Source organism: Sander vitreus, chromosome 12 (genome assembly GCF_031162955.1).
Source record: "Sander vitreus isolate 19-12246 chromosome 12, sanVit1, whole genome shotgun sequence".
Lineage (NCBI taxonomy): Eukaryota > Metazoa > Chordata > Actinopteri > Perciformes > Percidae > Sander > Sander vitreus.
In genome coordinates, this window is record NC_135866.1 from 1,458,272 (window position 1) to 1,485,296 (window position 27,025).

The following is a 27,025-nucleotide window of genomic DNA, read 5'->3' on the forward strand; positions in this document are numbered from 1 at the left end:
GGACCTTTAAAGCATTCCACTCCAACACAGTTTTGTGTTGGAGTTTGTAATATTCCAAAATCTTAATTTTGACTTAAAGATTTTCATTTTCACTGTTAATGCAGTAATCAGTTCCAAATATGGGTTATCAGTTTCATTAACTACTAATAATCGGTATCGGCCTTGAAAAACAAACGGTATCGGTCTATCCCTACTTGTGATTTCTGTCTTTCTCTGCTGTTTTGTGTCCTCAATCTTATGTCAAATTCCCAAAATGTTTTTTAGTCCAACCTGAAAATACAAAACCCAAATTGCAGTTGAATGTCTGTCAATAATATTGAGGTTTGAGTTGCCGGATTATTTTTTCCCCACTTGGACTTGACTTCTATCCTTCTGGTTGTTGAAGGATCAAGAGCAGTTGGGCCAGGGGCGAACACTGGCCGGCTGACAGCTGCTGGAACTGGAGACGCCAGTCCAACGTGTGTCTTCAATTTACCCCCCCATTTTCTCCTACCTTCTTATTTTCTCTGTCGACCAGGAGACTCAGACTTCTGAGTTCCAATAAGCTTTTTACATTTTGTTGCATTGTTACAGAGGATGGCTTTTAATAGAATTTACAGCATTTGCTGTGATTTCCTGTTCTGACAAGGTCAGAGGAATTTCATTTCACACGGGGGCAAAACATTATATCTATACAATTAGGTTGAAAAGACATTGAATCAATTCAATGTCTGATTTCTAAAAAGTCTGGTTCCGTCTCTCTGAAGCCCACAGTTTTCTGTCACTGTGCAGTCTTTTCTGACCATTATTTTACACTGATTGTTTTTCCAAATACTAGTAGCTCGTATTACAACGCACACAGTGTAAAGTGTGACTTCATCCTCCGCTCAGGACGCCATTACTCCACTATATCTTCACACAGAAAATATTTGTTTACTGCTATATTAATGGGATCGAGTACAGCGAGTACCTTTATGAAATACCGTAACGCTGTGTTTGATTTGATTGCCAGACAGGCAGGGATTATTACATAATGACAGCAGTTGTCTGGTTAACAACATGTCTGTCTGGATTGTCCTATCACCTGGCGCTCCAATGAGAGCGCCACCAGCTCCAGTAACACTGGCCCTGTCCTGGGTGTAGCTGCAGCCAGAGAACACAGCACTGTGAACATGAGTCAGTGTTTGGGCCGCTCTCTGTCGTCTAATGGAAGTTTGTTCTGATAAGAAGGCCTTCATTTCATTTGTGAACATTACGAGATTAGATAGTTGTTAGGCTTTTGGGAAAGTGTTCTAACTAACGGAAGCATGGGTCATGGGAACCTTTCTAAGCACCGTACCATGGGCAACATGTCACACTGTTAATGACAACCACAGACTGCCTTTTTTTTATTTTTTTTGCATAAAGTAAGTAAAATACCATGCTGATGAATGAAGAAAGACCTTTAGCTATGCTGTGGCCATACTTGCCGCTGCACAGAAAGTCCGCAGCAGTGTATGCTGTGTATCTGTGGCAGCTTCTCCGGCACTAATCCATAGCAGGTTCCATTTAAGGTAGACCTGACCAATACAGTCTGATTAATAAATCCTCCTGAAAACAATAGACTTGCTAGTCACAGTCTCCAGTTTTGTAAAAGAGCGTGGCATTATGGAGGATATGTTTCATGTTGTTTTCATCCCTGTGTTCCGCCGTGTCTGCAGACACAGCATGACTCTCGGTTTAGTTTAGATCCAAACTACATTTCAGCTCTTGGTTTAGGTCTAACTGTTTTAAAAATACAGACCTAAGTACTAGTAGTATAGTAGTAATAAGTACCCTAATGCATGGCAGCAAGTAGGGCTGTACAATATTTTTTTTATCGTCATCACAATATCAACAGGTGCAATTAATGCATCGCGAAAGGGTGCGACATATCACGAAAGACCCTCGAGATTTTTTGAGTTAGTTGATAGAGTATCAGTAGAAAACTGCCCTGTCAAATGTAACTCACTCTTTTTAGTGTTTAGTGTGTGTTTAGTTTCCTTTTTATGTTAGATTCAGTGTTCAATTTGTTCAATAAAAGTGTTAGAAATGATTTGCTTTCATCTGTTTAAAGTTCAACAAGCAGTTTGTTGTATTTTAGCAGAACACTTTATTTGTTTATTCATCGCAGTTAATATCATTAACGTGATGTTCAACAACATTATGGCATATTTTCCTCATATCCTGCAGCCCTAGCAGCAAGACTAATACTGAACAAATGATTGGCAGCTGGTAATTTTTGTTAAAACCAAGTGAAAATGTGGTTAGCATGGACAAAGAGTATACATAGACAGATTAAGGTAAATAAATGATCAAATCCATTTATAACATAACAAGTAGTGAAAAAAAAGAGTCAAGCGTTGAGTGAATGAGCTGAGATTCTCTGTCATCCCTCTCTGCTCTTATCTCTTTCTGCTCCGTGTTTGGTGAGAAAACATCAGCCGCCCCTCTGATCATTGGTTTTTGGTATCAGCTAGTTAACATACAACCTGCTTGAAGGTCGCCACGGCGATGCGCTGGAAGACAATGTGTTCAACTGTTTCTCTTGAATGCTTCTACTCTGCTTACCCTGCTAAGCTGCTTATTGCTGCAGCAGGGGCCGATTGCAAATGAATTGATAAAGGTGTGTGTGTGATCACACATGGCTGGGTTAAGCCCATTTACTGAAAATCACATACACTCCACATCACAGCTCATCATTTAGCCATCCCAGCTGCTGTGTGTTGGAAATGTAAATGTGCCTACACCTTTGCGAGCAGCTGAAGGTTTCTATCCATCTTGATGTTGTGTACATGATTTCTAGTGTGTTTAGTAATGCAGTGCAAACTTGCACACACATTTGATAAGGCTCTTTCTTTAAGGAGACAGATACAAGAAGATTATAAAGTTTAATCTCCGCCAGCAGCCAATGTGAGGCTCTAAAACCCCCAAATGACTGTGATGGGATCCCGTTTTCTGTGTAGAGTAACAGAGGAGAAGACACAGCGTCTGCCTGATGAAATATCCGTCAGGATGACTCGGTTTGGAGGCAAACCTGCAGGCTCATAAATCTCTACTCCTCTCTCCTGTGTGTCCTCCTAACTTCCCAGCCCTGCACACCACATCTCTTCATCCATCCATCTCTCCATCTCTCCAACCCTCTCTTCCTCTCAGAACCCCTTGGGTTCACTGCTCAGGAGGTGGAAGTGGATGCTATGTCTTCATTATTCATTATGGTAATTAGGCTACAGGCTGAAATCTCCTGCTTTTTGGACCTTTGCACCACATGTCAGATCCTCTTGTTCTCTTGCCTTTGTCCGAGGTTTGCCTTTTGGTTTGGATTAGTGTTCTCTGATGCTGTTCATCAGAAGAGTCGTTTATATGACGAGGATCTCAAACTGTTTCTCTCGCGCTCAAGCAAAGACTCTTTTGTTAGTTCCATTTGAAGCTGAACGTGCTGATTAATCGTACCTGCCTTGGTTTTAATGTCTGCTCATATGCGGTGTAATTATGACTACTTTTAGAGCGGTGTATGTTAAACTGTCGAGCGGTTGCCTGTTTTGATCAGATACACGTCTTTCTCTGAATGGCGACATTGTTCTGTGTGCGGCTCCATGCCATTGAGGTGCTTGCGTTTGCCAGCGTTTCTCTCTGGTTTCCGCCTCAGGTTTTCTCCCCCCCCCCTCATTTCTGTTTCTGAGAGAGAACGGCCGCAAGATTAGTAGAGTTGAACGGTTGAATGGAAGGACACATGGACCATGGCCATATTGAATGTTAGAGAAGCAGGGCCTTGAGCATGGGCCTCAATGCAATGGTTTTAATGGAGCAAGTTGTATTTAAAGGCCCTGACGCACCAAGCCGGCGGTTGGCCTTCGGTCCTAGTTGGTGTGTCCCGCTGCTCCGCACCGTCGGCCTTTGTCGGCCTGTTTTTGGGGCTGTCGGCGGTTGTCGGCCACCGGCTAAACAGCCAATTCATCTGATTGGAAACAAGTGAGGAAAAACAAAAGAAACAACTGTGACAGGCACACCCAAGGTTCCTTTCATATTTCATCTCATCTAATCAATCCAAAACACACACAGCTGTCAAAACTGGTCAAAAATTACGAGTGAAGGTTTCTTCTAAAAACACACAGGTTCGAACTATTGCAATAACTACTTTTGCACATTATGACCATAAGATGGCAAAGGTACAACGCGATATACATAACTAACGTTACTTGTGTAGGTATCTTTGCTCTTTATCTTTTATTTATATCTTTATTTATTCTTTATTTTTAACTTAATACAGACTGTGTAAATATACTTATATTGTTTGTACCTATACTTATATTGTTTAATATTCCATCTAAAGAATGTGTGACGTGCACCAACAACACCAAAACGAATTCCTTGTATGTGTTAAAAAATGTACTTGGCAATAAAACCTATTCTGATTCTGATGTTTATTCAAACAATAACATGTATTTTAAAAGATCAAAAGCGGTAATTATTTAAACTCAATTTTCTGCGTCACCGGACGCCCCAATCTTCTGAACATAGTCACACTGAGAAATCCAGAGAGAGTTGTGTGGAGCTGAGAGTCTTAATTAGCTTTGTAGCAACTCATCTGGCAATGGCTGGAATGTAACAGACGTTCATTAATATAAAAAAGTTACGCACTAAAGCTTTAGCCTTAATAATATTTAACTTGTTATTAAGATCTTTGATAGTAAAAGTATACAGAGTCAGGGAGAGACGGAGAGACAAGGACACCTGGAGAAAGGAAGACATTGAGAGATTAAGAAAGGCGTAGTGAGGAAGAGCCTGGGCTCTGGATGCAGCCTCCCCTCTCTCCTCTGGCTGTGTTTTTGTGGCCTGTCACCTTCATTAAACCTCTCACCCCTCCCTCCCATGCAGAATGAATATTTATAACTAAGGAGAGTAGCCTTTGCCCCACACACAGCAGGACGGGGCAGTGGTTAATTCTACAGAGTAAATGGCAAGCAATGAGACTGGCAGCAGTCCAGGCCCTTGAATTGCACTTGGCTCTGAACTGGGGAGGAATGTTTGAGTTGGGCCGGACTGATGGTGGTACATAGTCAGAGTAATGTAAATACTGACAGAGATAGCATACACAGCAACACGCATACAGATGTTCATGTTTGCATGATTCTGGCCTCAGAAGTTTTGTCTGTAGTTTTCTTCTTTGAAAGAACTGGCAAAATTAGGGCTGGGTATCACAAATGATTACCAAGGGCCTGGGTACATTACATTTCATATTCAATTTAATATGGGGAAATTTCAGATACAATACCAATTTAGCATGGATATAAAATAAATTCTTAGAACTTTCGCTGTAAATTGTACAAGCAAGAAGCAACCCTGGTTTTTCTTTTCTTTTTTTTTCGTTCTTGGTGGGGGGGGCATTTTGGCCTTTAATTGATAGACAGCTGTAGACAGGAAAGGGAGAGAGAGGGGGGAGACATGCTGCAAAGGGCCGCAGGTCGGATTTGAACCCCTGGGAGGCGGTAAGGACTGAGCCTTAGTACATGGGGCGCACGCTCTACCAGGTGAGCTTTTTTAGATCAGATCACTCAAATAAAGATCGATTTTAATTGGAGAATCCATTCATTTTAACCCAGCCCGTTGAAACTATTAACAATGCCATATGTTGCACCTGTGTAAATATGCTCTAGCAAAGGTTGTACATAGTTCCTCGCCACCCTGACAAACGTGTCTTAGTACAGAAATCTGTCTGGTTGTTCACCCATCACCTAGCACTTGAATGGCATTTCCCAATTTCCTCCTCCTCTTCTCACTGGTGTCATTGAGACTTACATGAAAAGGTCTTTTGTTTTTTACCTCAGCCTCGCTTTGACCCGTCAGTGGAGGTGACGTGCAGCGTGTAGCCGTGGCTGTGCACACATCCCAACAGCAGAAGATGACGAGAGGGGATATGTCAAGCGTGATAAGTGGAGCTGAGAGATGTTTGTCTGCTAGATAAAGACAGGATGTAAAATGTGAAGGAGTCAGATATTCTGTTTAAAAAAACTGCATACTCACATTTTTCACAAGCATTCAAGATATTAGCTCTTTTTATAGATCTTCTCTAAGGCCTGGGGGAAACAAGTAGGAGTTGATCTGTTGTTTATCTAGGGAGGGTTTGCTTCAAAAACCAGTTTTTCCAGCTTCTTCACTTCAAATTTTTACAGTGACACCTGAGCTGTCCGTTCCAACAGTCCTCTGTTGAGCAGCACAAAGAGAACAGTTGAAGATGACCTCATTAATCTTATGCTGTGGGTCCATTACTGTAAAACTGAAATATATAATTAATTTTATAGTAACTACATACAGTACTTCCATAACTTACCATTCACTTTTGGACTTGTCAACCTTGACTTTTGACATTTGTTTCCTCCTTTTTACAAGAAGATTTAAGATCACAGGAAGATCACAGTATCACAGTTCATTTGTATGTTCTACCAAACATAGAAACTGAAATAAAACTGGTCGTTCACTTCCATTTTGGTGGAGGCTGTTCGATGCCGTTTGTGGTTAAAGTGAGAATATATAGATACTGTTATGCAAAGTGGAACTGGCCCTTTAAGTTGACAAAGCGTCCATAAGGAATTTGAAACTTCCCATTTTACCGGAGTACTACAAGAAGACACACACACACACACACACACACACACACACACACACACACACACACACACATTAAGTGACAATAAGCCTACTGTATGTTGTTAATCCATTGTTCATTAGTGTTGCCTGCTGTTAGGATAAAGTATGTGTTGGAACAGATTGTGTGTGTGTGTGTGTGTGTTTAAAATCACCGCAAGATAAGTGTCACATTGTCTTAGTTAAAGATGGATACTGAGGGAGTCACTTAAAGTTCAAGTGCCTTGGTGTAAAATCAAACCCCTCCCTGCTCTAAATCCTAAATCTGCAATCACTTAATTATTCTTTCAGATCTTCTGTGTGTTTTCTGCACCATCCATTCTAACCGTATTGAGAGGGGGGGGGGCTGGGAAGAGGGCTGCAGCGAAATGCATTTTTTATTGATGGGAAGCACTCCAGAGAGCACAAAACGGTGTCACACGTAACTTGCAAATTAAGTTAGACAAGAAATGTATTTTGCTCTGCTGTAAACCCACGTCAATGCAGCAGCGCAGGGTTATATTGAGCTGGATAGCTAGGCAAAGGATTCCCAGAGAGGACTCACTGCAGCGCTTTTGAATATGAAACTAGTCTTAATGTGTGTCAAGTGTAGGACGGCATTCTGTTAAAGTTTCATAAGGACACAGATGGGAAGGGACAGTGAGACGGAAATGTTAGAGAAGATGGAAATGTTAGAGAAGGAGACTGGAGAACAGAGGAAATGTTTGATGGTGCATGAGAAACGGTAGAATAAGGGAGGATGAAAAGGCTGTACAAAAAAGAGGGACTGTACATGAGAGTAAACTGATGGGAGATACTATCAGAGAGGTAGAAGGAAACATGAACAACAGTGATCATTTCAAATGATGTATTGTTACACTTTTTGTGACTGCTGCTGCTTTTTAACTGATGGAGCGTCATGCTGCTGCACATGTAGAGAACCCCCCAGAAAACCCCCCAGAAAACCAATGTATGCACTTCAGGTTGGTTGTCTGGATCTGGAGTTCATGTAATGCAATTTACTTAGATTTTGCCAAGAGGAATCCATGTTGGTTGTTAAAAAATGACTTTTAGGAGAAACATGCAGAGGCAGAGCGTATTGTTTTTGTGAAAAATTTTGCAACTGATAAATGAATACACATCAGAGTCGGTGTGCAAGGTTTCTGTGCGTGACCAATTTTAAGAAAAACGCATACGAAAATTTCGGACTCAGTATGCAAAGACCTTTACCCACTTAGTCATTGTATCTGCATTATTGGTGATTCTTTATCAAAACTCTCGTGTAAAGATTTTGTGAAAGCACCAATATCGCCACAATATCGACCGCTGTATTTGGTCAAAAAATATTGTGTTGTTGGATGTTGTTTGGATTTTTTCCCCATGTAGCCCAGCTCTAGTTCGACATTACTGTATAAGCAGACAGTCTGCTAAATTAAATTGCATAAAGATAACAAAGCACTTGTTTATTAGATAATTGCTTACAGCTTCACAGCTGGTCCTCTCTGACTCCGTCCTGTTGGTGGTCTGTGTGGTCTGCATCCTGTGGATCCACATCCTCTATGGAAGCAGAGGAGCTGGAGGAAGATGTGGTGACTACTTCCTCATACAGCTGCACACCGTCCTGGAAGCTGCTCGGGGCGGAGTGCTCGGTGTCGCGCGACGTCGCCACAGATGAAAAAGAAGAGGAGTCCGTGGAGGACCCATCTTCCAAAACACGGTCGAGGAACTCCTGCATGAGACCCAACTCAAAGTTTTCAACGTCTGAGTCAAAGCTGGGCCAATCCTCGCTCTCCGTGTTCTGTTGGGAATCAATTTTCAAGACCTCATTTTGCCTCCCGTAATTAATAATAGATAAATGAAAGAATACTTGATAGTATCAGTTTGAGGTAGGCCTCCAACAGGTATTGCATATTAAGTTGTATCGTAATTGCCAACATTAGCTAAGGTCTTGAGGCGTTTGACTGGTAATTGTTGATGTTGTTTAGATATGCCAAATTTGCTGGACAATAATTCAATACGATAATTTATCGTCTTTCAATGGAATCCTATCGTGATGAAATCAGATATCATAATATACAATTATGTTGTCTAAAAAGATAAGTACATACTAACTCCATTTTCTCAAAAAAATCTGTCGTGAAACATTTTGAGGGAATATCATTTGAATAATTGCAGATTTGTTTTAACATCACACTATTTTTGTGCATGCATGTAAACTTAGTCAGTATATAGCTGGAAAATATTTTTTCTCTATAAGTTTACTTGAAACAGTGATGATTACTTATCTAAAATCTGACTGTAAAATATATTTTGTCAAAGCACCAATAGTCAACCCGACAATATCGCCACAATATGGACATGGATGTATTTGGTCAAGAACATGGTGATATCTGATTTCGTCAGTATCGCCCAGCCTTAGCAAAATTGTTATTATATAAGTGATTATTGGTCCGACTATACATTTTTATTATTTCAATTGTTAGTTGTTGACACTTGACCCTATACACGTTAATAGTAGCAACAATTACAAGGGGAGATACAGTTTCATGATAGTAAAGGGGCGTGGTTTACCTCATAGGCTGTGTATTTGTGTTAGTACATTATCTGGGTCACATGACAGGGATAGAACCAAAAGATGTACCCTGGGATTCATTCAAAACTTTAATTTGTTTTAAAAAAAGTAATACAGAAATACAAAATATTTTTTCAATTTGACTGAAAGAGACGATTATATTGTTAATCGCAATTATTTCTGAGACAATTAACTGCACAGATCTGGAATAGTTCCAGCTGTAGTTTGAGGTATTAGCTACCCTACCTGCTGGTCCATCATTGCATTGTTGTAGTAGATGTGTTCAAAGCACTTGAGGTTGTTGTGCAGCTGGACGAGCTGCAGGTAATTCGACTCATCGTCGTCATCATTTTCGCCGTCACTCAAGTTCTTTTCAGCCTCGTAGTCGCTCTCATCTGACAACCGACAGTCTACGTCTTCCAGAGACATTTGGCTGTTTGGTTAGTGTGCAGCACCCTGCTGTACCTGCACTCTTAGTATGTAGTATGAGGAATTGGTTAGAATCTGTGTTGCCATAATACATTTAGACTGTTTATTGTGCTGGACAACCATTCTGTGCTTTGATTTGAAAAAGGCTTGTTGAGTTCTGGACTGCTGTTGTGTGTTCTGCAGTGTTGGTTTGGCAGCTGAGAATCTGAGTTGGATTGTTTTCCCCATAGAAGTACATTTAATTTCTCCCCTTGTCCTCCTCTTGTTCTGGATTATTCTGCTTCCTGTTTGTAAAATAACCCGTCTAACAGTTACTTTATTTTAATGCTACAATGCACTTATGGTGGCTAACAACATTTCTTTTTTTATAGCTGTAACCAATCTGCTTGAATTGTAGAAATTCATTATTTTAAATTAAACTTAGCACACAAGGGTGCGCCTAGCTCACCTGGTAGAGCGCACGCCCATATACAGAGGCTCAGTCCTTGACACAGTGGCCGCAGGTTCAGTTCCGACTAGGGGTGGAACGGTACACAGAAGTCACGGTTCGGTTCATACCTCGGTTCAGACATCACGGTTCGGTTCGGTACAATGGAGGGAAAAGCATAACAAAAATGCAGAAGGCAATTTTTTTATTGTGCATGTCTCAGCCTGTCCACTGAGCTAGCTGTAACAGCTTGAAGGGTATAAAGTAAGATGTAAACAATAAGTACCCTGCATCATCTCCAGACTCCATCTGGAACTTGTAAACAAAATAAGACAATCAGCTAGTAGTGTGATATGGGAGACCAGCGCTGCTCTCATACGTGAATGCACAGAGCAGGGGTGTTAAAAGAGCAGCTTCGGTTACACAGAGCAGTTGACGAGTTTTGGTGTTAGCTTCACACGCTAACGGCAGAGCTAACAGCTAACGGCGGAGCTAACGGGCCTGGAGGCCATTTGTGGTCGAGGCGAGAAGGGCTACAGCTACGTCCGTGTTTGGTTGTGTGTGGAAGGGACTAGTTTGCTTCGTGTGGACTCACTGGACCGACTGACTCCACATGTAGGCGGAGCTCGGGAGCTTCAGAGCTAAGGGCGGGGCTACAGATTAGGTGTCCCTAAAGAACCGCGTGTCTAACAGTAGTTCCGCATCACATTAATTAATTTGCACACAAGTTTTATTTATTTTTTTATTCCGTGTATTCTCCGTGTAAATTCATGTACCGAACCGATACGCCCGTACCATTTTGGTTCAATACGAATACATGTACCGTTCCACCCCTAGTTCCGACCTGCGGCCCTTTGGCTGCAGGTCATCCCCCCCCCCTCTCCCCTTTCATGTCTCAGCTGTCCTGTCAAAAATAAAGGCCAAAAAAATTATCTTAAAACAAAAAATGTAGCACCCAAGAGAGTCTGTTCTAAAAATTGGATGGTTGGTATTTTCTAGAGATTAACTGATACTGTGGCCTTGTGCTCAGGTGTCTTCTTTAATAAATGAATAAAGTTATTGTTCCACTATAGAATAGTACATATACTCTGGCTTTGTCCAAAATCTCTTACTATGCACCACATACTCGATATGTATACTATCGTTTAACATACCTTTTGTGTGAATAAACAGGAGTATGTGCTGGAGACGTATAACTATGGTAACCTGTGCCGACCTCAGCTCTACCTTGACCGCCAGATGACTTTTCAATTACCGGAAAAAGTAAGCAACTAGTCAAACGGTCGCAGCTGACAAAATCACTGAGTTGTGAGAAGTAGAAATGTGAATTGAAGCGTTGATGTTACAGTGCTGTCCGTTTGTCTGTTATAAACATTTTCAGTACCGCTGCATTGCATTGTGGGATATTTAAGCCGCCGTTGTGTCCAGTGTTTGCATGCTGTAATATTTCACAGGAAATAATATGCAATTCATATACCATTGGTTTCTTAACAAGGTTTCAGACATACTAAAAGATCTCTTTTAGCCACTATTCATGTAATGTCTGTTTTTAGCCTATAGATAGCATGGTAGCAAAGAGTATAGAAGTTACTTCTACTACTAAAGCTACCAAAATGGTTTTTACTCTCAAATACCAATGTCGGCCTCTAAATGATCCAGTATCACTTGGACCTTTTCTTAGGCTACATCTCCACTGCTAGATTTGGGTTTTTGAGCCAAAAGCGATCTCCGTGCACACAAATGTTTTTAGCTCCAGTAGAAGAACTAATCTCCATTTAAACTAACATGACCAAACCAAAATATCTCATCAACATTCTCTGGGCGTAAACAGGAGTCGGCATGTATACTCTGCCCACTACTGGTAGTTGCCATGTTAACGTAGCTTCAGAGACTGAGACGTCATGAACGATAAGACCCAATCAGGCGGAGAAACGCCTGACACAGTGTCAGTGTTGCCAAAGGTCTCCGTTTGCGGCCGTTGAGACGGCAACACAACCCCGCAGATTCCAAACCATAACAGGGTCAGAAGTGTTTCCTTATGTCTCCGGTTTAGGGTCTCGGGAATGAGAGGGGGAAACGCCAGAGCAGGGGGAATGAGAGGAGGAAACACCAGAGCAGGGGGAATGAGAGGGGGAAACGCCAGAGCAGGGGGAATGAGAGGGGGGAAACGCCAGAGCAGGGGGAATGAGAGGGGGGAAACACCAGAGCAGGGGGAATGAGAGGGGGAAACGCCAGAGCAGGGGGAATGAGAGGGGGAAACACCAGAGCAGGGGGAATGAGAGGAGGAAACACCAGAGCAGGGGGAATGAGAGGGGGAAACACCAGAGCAGGGGGAATGAGAGGGGGAAACGCCAGAGCAGGGGGAATGAGAGGGGGAAACGTAGCAAAAGTTATTCGTTTTTTAAACCAAAACGTAGCAATGTAAACGTAGCCTTAATCTCAAATAAAAGAAGTCTGTTCCATGTTTTGAACAATAACAATATGACCTGGACCTTCCTTCTCACGGTGCTCTTGCAGAGCAGCAGTTTGTCTATTCTGGAGTGCTGCTGGGTTTCCCCGCAGCAGCTGGCGTCTCAGCCTTGGCCTGCTTCCAGGTCTGCTGGGCTGATGAGGGCCAATGCCGGCGCTGCAGGCTCCCATCTCACTGCTAAAAGACAACTATAGAAAAAATTGCAACAAAAAAAGCCCAACACACAGAGACACAGGTAGCAACGAGCTGGTGAACACAGTGGAGCATTTAGCAGCTGAAGAGACAGATATTTCCCTCAGAAGTTGGTGGAGACCAAAGACAGAGCTAATACAGAGAGAATTTGGTCCACAAATGTCGGTCCAAATGAAAAATCAGGTGCTCTGTAACTGCTGGATGTGTGAATGGTCAACTCATTCTCATGAATGGGTTTGTATGATATAGCCTAGTAGGAAAGTGTATGCACACCAATTTGATTGATACCCTACGAAATTAGGCGGCCACTGGCTAGTCACGTGATGCCGGCTACAGAACTCCGTGAGCTGTCGGTCAGCAGCAGTTGGAAGGTGAGTTTAGCCGACAATAGGTTACTGAGAGCTGGGTACAGAGCAGCGCGAAATAGTCCTTTTAGTGGCCGTGGCAGTTGAGTTTAGCCAACAAAAAGTGAGCGTCATGCGGCGAGTTAAGTTTAGGCACTTAAACGACTAGTGTGCGTGCGTGGCATACTATAACTTTGTTTACTATGTGACTATGTCTCCTTTGGCTTCGTGACATTTGCTGTGTAGCCTGACAAGCCAGACCCACATCAAGATGTTGGGTCTGCGAACTCATCATTGGCAGGGCTCAATCCGAGGGGCGGGATAAATGGTTGTCTTTCAAATTCCCTCTGCACGCAATAGGATAGCTCTACAACCAATCAGAGCAACGAAGAAGGTAGCGGAGCTAGTTGATTATTGATGATTAAACTTTGGCCGTATCCAATCGACAAAACTCTGAACACATCTTCCTTTTTTAAGAATGACTTCAGTGCCGTTCTTTGTTCTTTTCTCAAAGAAAAGCTGAACTCCCAAGTCTTCCAGGGTCGCTGCCAAAGCCCGAGGTTCACCAGCAGCAGCAGCCATAAGCCCGCCCACCGACTCTATACAGTGTATAGAACCAAACTCTGGCCGGGCCAATCACATCGTGTATACAGGCCAGAGTTTAGTTTTTCCAGCTCGCGAGCCAACGGAGAGTTGCTAGACCCCCTGGCTGCAAATTACATTTGCTGCTGCTAGCGTGTGTCTAGATTTCTAGGCTATTTGCTGTTAGCTATTTCTACCAAATGAACTTGGCTCCACAGATTGACACACAATATTTGACACACTCTTTGATGTGGCCTGCCCTGCCCAGTCCCAACAGACACATACTATAAACTTGATATAAGCGACCTCCACACATAAGCCCTCACAGACGCACATATATCAACACCATCACAACACTACTTCCTTAAATGTAAATTAAGGACAGCCCATTCAGATATTTCAGGGCACACTTGACACATACTGTATCTGACAGTGTTCTAATTATAGCTCAAATATTTTTATAATTTCATTTTATCCACTCAATGTTTGGGCACATTTTTACTTTTTAAAAAGTGCATAAATCACTTTATTAGTTTTGTGTGACCTATCATAGAATTTGTCAGTGTTCTTGTGCCGTAATTTAAAATTGTCTGGCTTCGTAAGATATCCCGGAGATGTCTCAATTCATTCCATACACAAAAAACCTAAAATGTTTTTCGGCTGAATTGGATTAAAAGCAGTGATTTGTGGCTTCTTTTGCCACGACACGTAACGGACATATTTTGGACTGTGAAAAGTACAGTTGGAAAAGCAGGCCCTGTTCTTTTAAATAGATAGTTTGGAAACAAGAAAATGACAGACCGCAGCAACAAGATTAAATCCATTACACACACACACACACACACACACACACACTCTCACACACAGTCATTTGTTTGCATTGCTTTGTTGACTTGCATATCTCATGAACGTTGGCTACTAATAAACCTCCAGTTTCATCAAAGTACTGGGAATTCCCAGTGGGATAGGGATCTGTGTGTAAATCCAGATTTTCACGCTGAGCTCCATCAGCTGGAATCCACAGGGTCTCCGTGTCAGGGGTTACACACAGTGACCCAGGCTGTCCCAAACCATGACGTGTCACGGCAGTCTGACAGTCTGTGAATGTAGCTGACAGGAAACCATGCGTAGACAATACTAATGCTTTTGCTGTTACACGCTGTTGTTTCTGTGACTCTGTTGCTCCACTTGTAATTTTAGTCTTACATCTTTCTGTATGGTTTTCTAAGTTAAAATGATCAAATCTAAGGGATTCACACATTTACAAGTCTTGTCCCTTTTGTTGTTTTAGAAGGACATTTTGCACTGGACTTGGATCCTCTTTCATTTGAGCAGCGTGGACAGTGAGTTTAGGAAAATTGCAAAAATACTATTTGTAACACGTTTCCCATCCTAAATTTACAAGATTTAACATACTTGGCCCACTTTTAGCAAAATCTAAACACTTAACTAGCAATATCATAAGTCAGAGAATATTGAAATAAACAATATTCATTACTTAATTCACTTTTAATAACTCCTCCCCAATAACAAATTTACTTAGCTTTTCTTTCTTCTACATCTTTTGTACCTTTGCCAGTCTTCTATTACTCATTGAATATGATCACCACTATTGGGCAATATTCAAATAATGTGCAATAACCCACACTGAATATCACACTATATATAAATCCATATACATTATTTATATGTATATAGCGTCTCAGAACTGTGCACCTTACCCCCTCTTTTTTTGCACTACTTATTTTATTCCATGTTATATTTATTTTACGTATGTGTTGGCACTGGAAAATAGGTGCTTTTAATCTCATTGTACATGTGTATAGTGACAATAAAAGGCATTCTATTCTATTCTTCCACCTCTACTCTTGTCTTTTTGACTTTATAAATGTCTCCATTTCTTCCTCCCAGGAAAGCCTTTTATCTTGCGTTACTTTGCGATTTAAATGTTTTGACCCCTACCTGTATAATGTGTCTAGTACCCTTTGTTTAAGATTGAGCCGTGATGTGTCCCAATAGACTGGAAACTGCACAAGTGGGTAATGAGGCTGTAACGCTCGGCTGCTGTATGCCAGTTCAACCCAAGCAGTCACGCCTTGACTCATAACTTTGTCAAATGATGCCCACACACTCGCCTACCTACACATTTTATGTGATGCACACTTGCACTGGTAGCATTCTGTCTTTGGCTTTATTGCTACAGTCATTTTTAATATTTCTGTACACATGGTTTTCATGTCAAGACGCTGAGCTGAATTTTCATAATTATCTAGCATCTGTAAATCCCATTAATGACTGTGTTTATTGTGATGAAAGGAATACTATACCTTTTATTGCCCTCTCATTTTATAATAGCTATCATAATGCTGTGTGTAAAGCACTTTGAGTTGCAGTTTGGTATGAATACTGATAAATAGAGCGCCTCACGTTTCTTCCACTCCTTCACACACCAAGACCTGGCAGCACATCAGCCCAACCCTCATCCACCTTTACTGGCTTCCAATTAAGTCCCCCATCAAATACAAAATCCTCCTTCTCACCTACAAATCCCTCCATGCCCCTGGCCCCACAGTACCTCTCCGACCTCCTCCATCCATACACCTCACCCTGAAACCTGCGGTCCTCAGACGCTGGCCTGCTCTCCATTCCCCACACCAGACTCAGTACCTTTGGAGACAGAGCCTTTAGTGTTGCAGCCCCATCCCTCTGGAACACCCTCCCTGCAGATATCCGCAATGCTACATCCCTGGACATGATTAAAAAAACTCCTCAAACACCACTGTATAGCCACTATAATTCTGTAGTGTCCTTGAGTTTCATGAAAGGCGATTTATAAATAACAGTTATTATTATTCAGTTTTTTTCTTGCTCTGTTCTGCTTTGATCCGTCCCTGCCCCTACCCACATCTGAACTTCTTTCTTTTTCTCCCCCCTTCTATTAAACCCTATGTGACCGTCGCGTGTGTTTTTCATGTCAAAACATTTGACAAGAAATTGGACGCAATTACACAGTAGCTATGGCTGGGATTCCCCTCGGGCCCTTATGGGTGAATGTCCTTCTTCAAGAGGCAACAATGACAAAATGAATGTCATGCTTAAGTGCGTGTTTGACGTTTGGACAGACGGACTTGTATTGGATTGAAGCTTTTATTCACATAGCTCATTTTGATCTGGTCAGTGCTGCCTGTCAAATTGTTCTACTACCCTTTTAATCACTTCTCATACTAACCTTTTTTTCTTGTCTTTTTCTGCTGCTTTAGTGTAAAAATGACAAACATTTCTTTTTTTTCCCAACTCTTTTTTTTTAATTTAGTTTTCAAGTAAACAAACAAACAAGGCATGGAGCGAACAGGACATAGTTGACATGGCATGCCAATTCCCCTCATATCCCTCCCTCCCCCACCCACAACCCAACCCAGATCAGGTCCCAACACAGACTCGTACACGCAGACACACACCAGCCAGGGCACATCACATAAAAATCCCGTCGTTATCATGTTATGCACATTATGTCTGTTTGGATGAGAGCAATTAAAACACAATTTTGCGTGTGCTTGATTTTCACCTGGTTTTTGGCTCTGTGCGTGTTGACCATGTGTCTCTCCCCCCCCTCTGTTTCCCAGGATGCCAGTTACTGGCTGCTGGTGCACCGTTTGGAGCACGGCGATGGCGGCATCCTCGACCTGGACGATGTTCTCTGCGACGTGGCCGACGACAAAGACAGGGTGAGTGGCGCTTGGATTACTAGATATGAACAAAGGTTGAAAGCGCTGATGAAGTAAAACACAAGCTTTCACTGGGCGATATGAAAAAAAAATCAAATATCACGATATTCTTCACCAAATACATCAACGGCGATATTGCGACGATATTGCAGGGTTGACAATGCTTTCACAAAATATTTACACAATGAGATTTTTGATGAATAATCATCAGTTATGTTGATATAATGTCTAAGTGGGTAAAGGCAAATAATAGAACAGTTACAACAGTCTGGTAAGTTCAGACAATGACATCACTTAATGTAATGCAGCCTTTAAAACCAGGAAAAGACAACACTTACCATTTCACGATATTACGATATCCAAAGTCCAGGATGAAATCTAATCTCATATCATGATATCGATGCATATCGATATATTGCCCAGCTTTATTTCCCACCGTCCTCTGCAGCAGGGCTCCTTGGTGATGGCATGGCCAACATGTGTTCAAAGTAGGTTTCTTTCTTCGGAGTCACATTTGCAAATGTTGTGTTTGCCTGCTGGCACTCCTGAATGGTAGCCCTCAGCAATGAGGGTTTGTGATTGGCTAAAGCTGTCAGAATGGGGAGGGGCTGAACACTGACTCTGACACTCCTGGGGCCCAGAAGTAAGGCTGCGTTCAGATGGGAAAACAGCGATCCGGCAGGGATCCGGCACAGGGTAGTCGACGGTGTGGGAGTGTCACAAATGGCCCATTTGTGTGACAACGTCTTGTTGTTCTTTAACCCCCCAAGTAGACTTTATATTTCACAACTACTGTTATCCTTCAGATTGTTTATTGATCTCAATGTGAGAGAGAGAGCGAGGAGAGAGAGAGAGAGAGAGAGAGAGAGATTTCCTGTACGGGACTCTTGCACCGCCTCACATACTCACACCTGACCTGTCTGACTTCAGGCATTGAACTTGTCAGTGTCAAACGCCTGACAACCACTTCTTTTTACGGCCTAGTTCATCTGTTGCCTGTGGGGCCGTTTGAGAGAGAGCAGCTGATGCTGACTGACAGCAGCAGGGCACAGGGTCCCATTCTCTGCTGGGGTAAAATATTTCAGTACATTTCTTGAAAGGTGTTTAAGTAATCCTTTTGCAGACCTCTTGTCAACCAGTGGCGGTTCTAGGGGGGTCTGAGGGTGGCCAGTGCCCCCGTAACATAAAGCCTCGCCCCCCCCCCCCCCTTTGGCCCCCTTCACTGTGACTATTTCCATACATTTTTATCCCCAAAGAGGGGATATTGTAGGGTTACACTGAATGAGTATTCATGTGTTTATTGTTATATGTATCATTAGTCTTTTGTAGAACCAAACCTATGGAGGGTTGGTGATATGTAACACTTATGCTTAATATATTTGGTACCCCTAAAATTGCATGTGGCCCAAGCCTGGCCCCTCGATTCCAAATGGTCTGTCTGCCACAGACCCAACCGTTGCCTGGGCGGAACCCCTTATTTACGCGCCCCAGTTTGATGGTCTGGTGTGTGCAGGGTTTCCACGGGGTCTTAAAAAGTCTTACATTTCAAAATCAAAATTTACATTTGCTGAAATATTGTGTCTAGGTCTTAAATTAATTTTAAACGGGTCTTTATCATTGAAATGATCTCGCATCCTTAAGAATGTTGTTTTTTTTATTCCATGGTGTTTTTTTCCCACAGTATCGTTTAGGTTACTCATTACAAGTGGCCTTATGGTGAATAATAAATAACGTTATGCCATATGTATCCCTGGGCACACTGGTCTGTGTCGGGCGGTTGCACAGTGGCAAAGCAGCCTACTCCAGTGATCAGGGTTCCAATAATAAGTTCATTCATTACAATGATCCATGATAACTAGGACATTTCCAGCGGCGTTTCTCCGTGTTAAGCTGCTATGTGAGAGACACAGTTACGCAGGTGTTTATGGGGTGTGACCTAGCCCTTACAGGAGGAGGCTGTAATAAGAAGTAAGGGTACTCATGTGGACAACAATCAGAAGTGCCGGTACGCAGTACCAGTGAGTACCGGCCCATCTCCGGCACTGATTTGGAGGTAAATTTTCTTGGTTGGTTTATGGCACAAAACAGGAAGTGGACGCTGATCTTTAGTACAAGCTTAAACTTCCCAAAAAAAAATGTCAGTAGTTCTATATTCCTAAATGTGAATAATTGCTGGTATTCTTCGTCTACTACGATAGTTTATAGACCCAACGATTAGATATAAAAGCCATCCTTAGTTGCAGCCCTTATGTTAGCAGTAACAATAACTTTCATTGTGCTCATTTCCTTACGCAAATCAAAAGAGAAAACAACTATTATGGAAGGAGCTTCTTTGTGAAACGTTAGCACTGGCATGCCATTGCAACCACACTCTGATTCCTTTACAGTAATCATACAGTACCAGTACTACGCAGTTCATTTGACCGATGATAGAAAATATAATCGGACGATAACTGTCGGTGAGTTGTTCCATTGAAAGTTCTGCAGCTGGACAGAAATCTTGTAACATATTTTCAAAGGGTGAGGAATATAATGTTTGTTTTCTCACAGACCACGAGAGTTACTGAGACCATACAGTCAAGTTTTGAAATGACTTTTAAGGCCCTAATGTGAAATATACGTAACTGAAGCAAAACTTAATTTTTAGGTAATCATTTCTAGTTACTTCGGTGACAGTTTTGATCTTAAAGGAATGTTGTCACAGTTGGAGCTCAGCACTCTCTGTCTTTGCAACTATGTCAACCTCATGTTTGTGTGTGTGTGTGTGTGTGTGTGTGTGTGTGTGTGTGTCTTCTCTTTGAGCTGTCATCCTGCTACCCCTCACTCCTCTGTCCCTGCAGGCGTTTTCCACTGCAGGGTTAGTGTGCATTTCATACATGACAAGCCTTCAGCCTCGATGACACCAATCTACACTGCTCTCACCGCTTTGACGCCAAACCCTTTGGGGGTCGGGGTATGCAATGGTTCTCTTCAAATGCCCATATAAATTACAAACAAACACCAAAATGAAAGCTGTTAAAAAGGTGTGTACTGCTGAGTGGTGAGTGAAAGGTTTCCATCAGCAGTCAGATGTCTGAAGCAGTGCTGTATTCATTGTTTATTTTTCATTTCTTTGGTCAATTATTCATTTTGGTGAAAATATCAGAAATTCTTACTAGGGCTGCACAATATATATCATTAATTGTCATCGTGATATCAGCTGGCGCAATAAACACATCGTGAAAGGCTGCGACATAACGCAAAAGACAGATGTTTTTGTGTTTTTATTTTCAATTCAATGTTCAATTTCAACAACGCAACAAAACAAAAAGAGCCACAGCAGTCAGTTGAATGAACTCGGGGAAGCCCGTCTACATACCAATCAACTACAACTGTTGGGAGGACGTACTGTAAGACAGGACGTAGTTCTGTTATGTAGAGTGCTTAAGTGTGCTTGCATAACTGCAGTGTGAAACCAAAACTTACCGGATCAAATGTATACAATGTAACAAAAACTTTTTAAGTTTTTCACTTTGATTCAAGTTGTGCTTCCCCCTAACGCACTTGTCACACATTCAGGTATTTCAATATTTTGACTCGGTTAGGTCAGAAAATACCAAAGAACAAAACGGACCAAGCATTTAATGCCAACTTTTGATACATGGCAGTTTCTATACTGATGTTACAGATATATTTTAGTCCGTTCTCAAAACCGCCACAGTTTTAAGCACATTGTGAAGATATTGTGGAATTAAAATGTGAGGCAGAATCTGTAGGTTATGTTATCTGCCATGTAGCCAGCAGCTGTTCAGGTGGTGGGTTGATCTCTTTGGTGCTGTATTTATTTTTCTAAAAATAGAAGTATTGGATCTCAGAGTCTTGGCAGTTAGAGCCCTGACACACTGAGCTGATCCTGACTGATGAGTGCTGTCAATAGCAGGCTTATCATACACTTTGTCGCTTCACTATCATCTTCTTCCAAAACAGTAACAAAAAAAGTTCCAGTCAGCACTATAAAGTCATGTTTCTCGTCGACTGAGATTCAAAATGCTCAACTGGCTGATTGACTGATATGGTCCAACCAAAGCCAACAGCGCTGGACACAGTGCAAAGAGTACATGACAACCCAACAGGGCCTGATGGCCCACTGTGGGCTTTTTTTATTATTATCTCAGGACCCTTTGTGCAAACTGACTCCTTTTTTAAATCCCAATCCCAATTAAATGTGTACTTGTCAGCAGCCTGGTAGAGCAGAGGAGAGGAGTGGAAAGTGGGGCCCTGAGCCACAGTTCATAGCCTATGCTGGCCCACATCCCTGCTGTGCGTGTGCATGTGCGTGCGCGTGTGTGTGTCTGTGTGTCTGTGTGTGTGTGTTCAATGTTTGTATCTGCTGAGAGCACAGCTGTGTCGCTGTCTGTGAGTGTGTGCATGCCTCCAGCACACGTGTGTGTGTGTGTGTGAGAAAGTGAATCCAGCTTCTGTGCGTTGGTGTGTATGTCTCTCCAGAAGTGTGTTTAGTTCCTGACCTCTGACTTCAGGGAGATATCTGCTGATGTTAAGCGTAGATGCTGCTGTGGGGGAAATGAAATGAAGCCAGAGGTTTCTTTTATTGTGTCTAGGGCTGAACGATCAATAATCGAAATCACGATTTGAAAGAATGCGATTAGCTAATCGTGAAACGCGATTAATCAAATGTGCAATATTTAGTTGAATGTTTGGTGTAACATTTGGTTTAACATTTTTATTCCTCTTTTTATTATATTTACTTGATTGTTTACAGAAATGTCCTCTTTTCAGTGGATTTTAAATGTTTGTATAACTTTATTTAACGTGATGGTGGAAGGTGTAATATGTAGCTGCTGCTGTGAGGCAGATCACACATTTCAGTCTACAGGAAAGTACTGATATTTTGTATTGGAATATTTATTATTAGAACTTATAATGAAATAGCTTTTGTGATAAATGTTCTGTTTGACTGTTCAATGTTCCATGCTTGTTAAAAGAAAACCCCTTATTGCTGGCGATTCATATCCATGTTCTCCTCCCTGCATAAGAATATAGAGCAGTTTTGATGGTGTCTCATGTTATAATGCTCCATGACGTGTTTTATCTGTTACACAGGGAATACTGAACTTTAGCCAAACTTAAAAAAAATAAAAAAACAAATTGAATCGTAATCGCAATATCTGGCAGAAAAATCGCAACCCCCAAATGGTTCATCCCTAATTGTGTCCAGCTACACATATGATGGTACATATATGATAGTCTTAAAGCACCATCAGGTAGTGTGGGTGTGTGTTGAGAAGCAGAAAGAAGGGAAGGGTGCAGACAAAGAGAGATGGAGATGGAGAGGGACAAAATGACACAACTGCTGTACCTGACAGCTGTTTGACCTGTGTTGATCTCTCACAGTCACAGCTTGTGTGTGCGTGATGTCTGTGTTTTCTTTTTTAAAGATTTTTGTTTAGCTTTTAATGAGATAGTACAGATAGACAAGGAATGTGGGAAAGAGAGGGGACAACATGCAGCAAAGGGCCATGGGTCGGACTCAAACCGCTGCGTAGGCCGCGTTGGTGGAGCAACACTCTACCAGGTGGGCTACTGGGCTGTATGTGTGTTTTGTCTTTCCCAGTGTACACACTGAAAACCTTAATTAAGTGTGGCTTTTTTAAATTAATATATAAAGTAAACCTTATGATGTAGACTTGACACAACTGGTACCATTGAAAAGTGGCGTTGGCAGTCCTGAAACCAAGACCATCAGAAGTCCCCTGTAGCGCTGTCATTTTATTAAGTGACCCATATGCCGTCCTAAAAATAAGGCTTTGAAACGGCACCAGAAGTGACATTTAAACTTTCTCACTACACAGAATCATTGTTGGGCAAGTTACTTTTAAAAAGTAATTAGTTACAGTTACTAGTTACTTCTTCCAAAAAGTAACTAAATTAGTTACTCAGTTAGAAATTATAAAAGTAACTAGTTACTTCAGAAAGTAACTATTGCATTACTTTCAAGTACATTTTTAAATGCTCAAATGTGACCCCACCTCCACCTACCCCTCTTTAATGGAACTTAAAATACATATGCATGTTCAATTATTTATGATAAATCTGAATATTATAATGAAATGGACACTTAATACAATACATTATTAACAGAAACAATGTACACAAATTACATTTAATGTTGCTGTGGGACAAAGTGAGACTAGCCTCCAATCAAATGTCATGTATGGAGATATTATGTTTATATAGTGGATCCATACAAATAACACAATAGATGCTTTGGAACTTTTGATATTTATTGCCCCTCAACAGGCCACAACTGGGCAAAATGAAATTTTAATTAAATTATGCTTGTTAAGCACTATACCAAAAATAAATAACAAATATATGCACTATTTGTAGTGCAAATGGATCGGTTCTTTCTGGAGGCATTTTGCCAGTTGATTACAAAATAGTAGTTCATCGGGGCCTGCAGCCAGTGGGACATACTGTATGAGAACATTTGCACACATTTGAGAAAACACATGTTACAGATAGTTATTTAAAGTTTGAGTAAGTTTGAGTTACTTGACACAGACGTGGATATAGGCACGTCTGCCCAGGGCATAATGTGCATTTCACGATTAATGTGCAATCCTTTAATTTCTTGGAGGGAAAAGTAATGACTATACTTCCATTTAGAGAAGGCTACTTTTGGAGTATTTGGGCTCGCCGTACCTGTCTCTCTCTCGTTGACTGACTGGCTTGTGTTGTTTGTTGTGTGTCCAACTATGCGTGCTTTCGAACACCCGCCCAACTCTACCTCTGATTGGCTTACCGTGAAATTTTACTCAACCTCAGCCAATCGTCAGCATTTATGCGCTTGTCTCGTGCACCGCCCACTAACCAAGGAAGAACAGTAAAACAAGAGATCTAGTTGGTCTGATGAAAATAACAGCTTTGATTATAGTAACGCGCCGCATTTTTTGGCGGTAACGGCGTTATTAAGATGGGAAGAGTAATCAATTAGATTACTCGTTACTGAAAAAAAGTCACACTGTTAGTAACGCTGTTATTTATTACGCTGTTATTCCCATCACTGCACAGATATACCTAAGCTGTCTGTGATGTTGATGATTTCACATCAAAAGCTATATTTTTCCCGTACACGCCATACCAAGAGATCTCTGTTTTCTTCAATGTTTTTAAGGCTAGAAAACACTGCATTCATAAGACTACAGAGTATGTTTACATGCACACTATTATTGCTATTATGACAATATTGCGAATTTGATTCAGGTCATGTAAACATTATATTCCGTTTGGATATTTTGAATAAGGCCTTTTTCAGAATTTAGCATTTTCTGATTAAGACGTGGGATATTCCAGTATTATTCAGGTTTTAGAGGCATTCTCTGGACATGTATACAGCGCATTCAGAATATGTATCTCAATCTTGGTTTTTACTGCAGTTTACAGCCTGTTTATGGCTTACGGTCAGCGCTGTGCGTTGCTATGGTTGTACACAAACCAACCAGCCAGCGGGAGAGGAGCATGCTCAAAAGAAAAGAAACAGCTACTTTTAAACATTATCAAAGACTTGGATATCAACATGTTTTTGGATATGCGCAAACATCAAAATGCCGACCTTTTTAAGAAGCTGGTTGAAGGAATGAAAGAGGGACGCTGTGCTCGCCGAGTCAAACAAGTCTGCTGCCGCTGGAAAACAGCAAAAAGCATTTTCACATCAATCCACATTAGTGAAGGCTTGGCCTGAGAAAGGGAGTAGAGCATGTATGAGGGAGTGATTGACTCTGTGTCCCACTAACCATGACTGGTGGTCTCCTGGCAGCTGTGACTCATCCCTGCCATTCCACAAGAGCTTTTTAAAGACTGGAAGGAATGGCTGGCCCATCACACAAGGCCACTTTTATTAGCTTACACTGGAATGAAACACAGGCTGCACGTAGCATTCATCCTGGGAATACAAGTATACACTGTCGATTTGTAGTTCTTTCTGACTGCGTGTGTGTGTGTGGCGCTGCCTCTGCATCTGTCAGAGTCAAATATAAAAGTGTTACAGTATATATCACCCATGCCAGGAAAAGTGGCGGCTCGCCCTCGGACTTACCCAATGTTTTCACCAGATGCCATCTTTCCATCCTTTCATCATCCTTCCTCTCCTTCTCCACTTCGCATTCTAACGGGGCATTAACACCAAAAAAAGTGTGGGGGGGGAAGGGAGTGTCAATGAAACTGCCTATTTGTGTGACGTCCGTGATTGTGTTCTTAAACCCCCCCCCAACAAAGCACAAGTAGACTTTATATTTCAGTTACTGTTTTCCATCAAGTCTGTTATAGATATTGGCTTTGCGACCGCATTTAAAGGCAACTTCATTTCAGAGAGAGAGAGAGAGAGAGAGAGACAGAGACAGACAAGACTTTGTTGCAGGAAACCTGCAGCTATTACACAAACTCCTGGGCAGTTCACAGCTTGTGTTTGTTGTTTTAAAATGCTCTTGTGGCAGAGATAGAGGCAGTGATGTTTCCTGTTTCCTGTACGGGACTCTCGCACTGTCTCCAACCACACCGGGGGGTCAGGGGTGATCACTCTCTTCTTTCAAAACAATTTTAGTAAGACGGGTCCATCTCTTCAGAAGTTTATCCCTCTGGACCCTCAAGTTGTAGGTTATGTCCTCCATTGTATACAGGACAGCTCCCACATCTGCTCCTTCCACCACTGAAATGTTGGAACAGTGGGCTTAGGGATTATTCTTAAGTTCAAAATAATTAACTATTGAAAGGCAGTTCAATTTGAGCAGAAAGGTCAATTTAATTTTTTTTTTGAATACTGTATTGTTTGGCGTCTTCCATTACTCAGGACACAGCTTAAGGTCACCACTGATGATGCACTGTTCTCCAGGAAGTTACTTAACTAACCCTAAAGGATTGGAGTCCTTCTTTTGACACTTTATAATAATCAATAAACTTCGGCAGATACGGTATATGTTTCAAAGTTTGTAGTGACACATGTACTATCTCTTCAAAAACCAACTACTCCCTGCAAATATGCACACCAGCTCAATCACATGCACATATGCACGCACACACTACATTTGCCAGCACACACATACAGTAGATACTTGTCAGGATATTCACATTCACGCACACATACCCACAGAGGCACACACATTGATGTCATCTTCTGTCATACACTCTTTTTGCTCTTACACACACGCGCGCGCATGCACGCGCGTGTCCCTACACACCCTCCTGCAGCAATGTCACAGCCCTCGATGATGGCACCTGGGCTGTGCCATCACCACATTCGTGTGTGTGTGTGTGTGTGTGTGTGTGTTTTGTCAGGGTGTGCTGCACCCGCTGCTACTCCATCACTGACAAGTCTGACCCTGGTCAGCGTGGTCCCTGGGTGTGCGACAGACACACTGACTTTGTGTGTGGACTGTTACAGCTGATCATATTTGTTAGTTTGCAGTTACAATTTAAACAACATGTGCTTAAAGTTTTACTTTCATATACATCTATTTCCCAACAGTGTTTCTGATCTACTTGAACAAATCAAAGTCACTTTTTCGTGTGTGTGTGTGTGTGTGTGTGTGTGTGTGTGTGTTCTTGCTTGGCAAAGAAAGACTTCTTCATATTCTGATCTATGCATTTGTCATATGAGTTTTCTTGTTT

The 27,025-nt window shown here is 41.8% G+C and overlaps 1 protein-coding gene across 7 annotated transcripts in view; it reads left to right on the top strand.

Annotated features, from left to right (window-relative positions):
• Positions 1 to 27,025, top strand: part of pard3ab (par-3 family cell polarity regulator alpha, b) — a 315,562-nt gene that overhangs the window by 31,952 nt on the left and 256,585 nt on the right. For all 7 annotated transcript variants that reach the window (XM_078265135.1, XM_078265139.1, XM_078265136.1 and 4 more), the window contains exon 2: positions 17,261 to 17,362. In XM_078265135.1, coding sequence (XP_078121261.1) covers positions 17,261 to 17,362 — 102 coding nt within the window. The remainder of the gene's footprint in view (positions 1 to 17,260; positions 17,363 to 27,025) is intronic.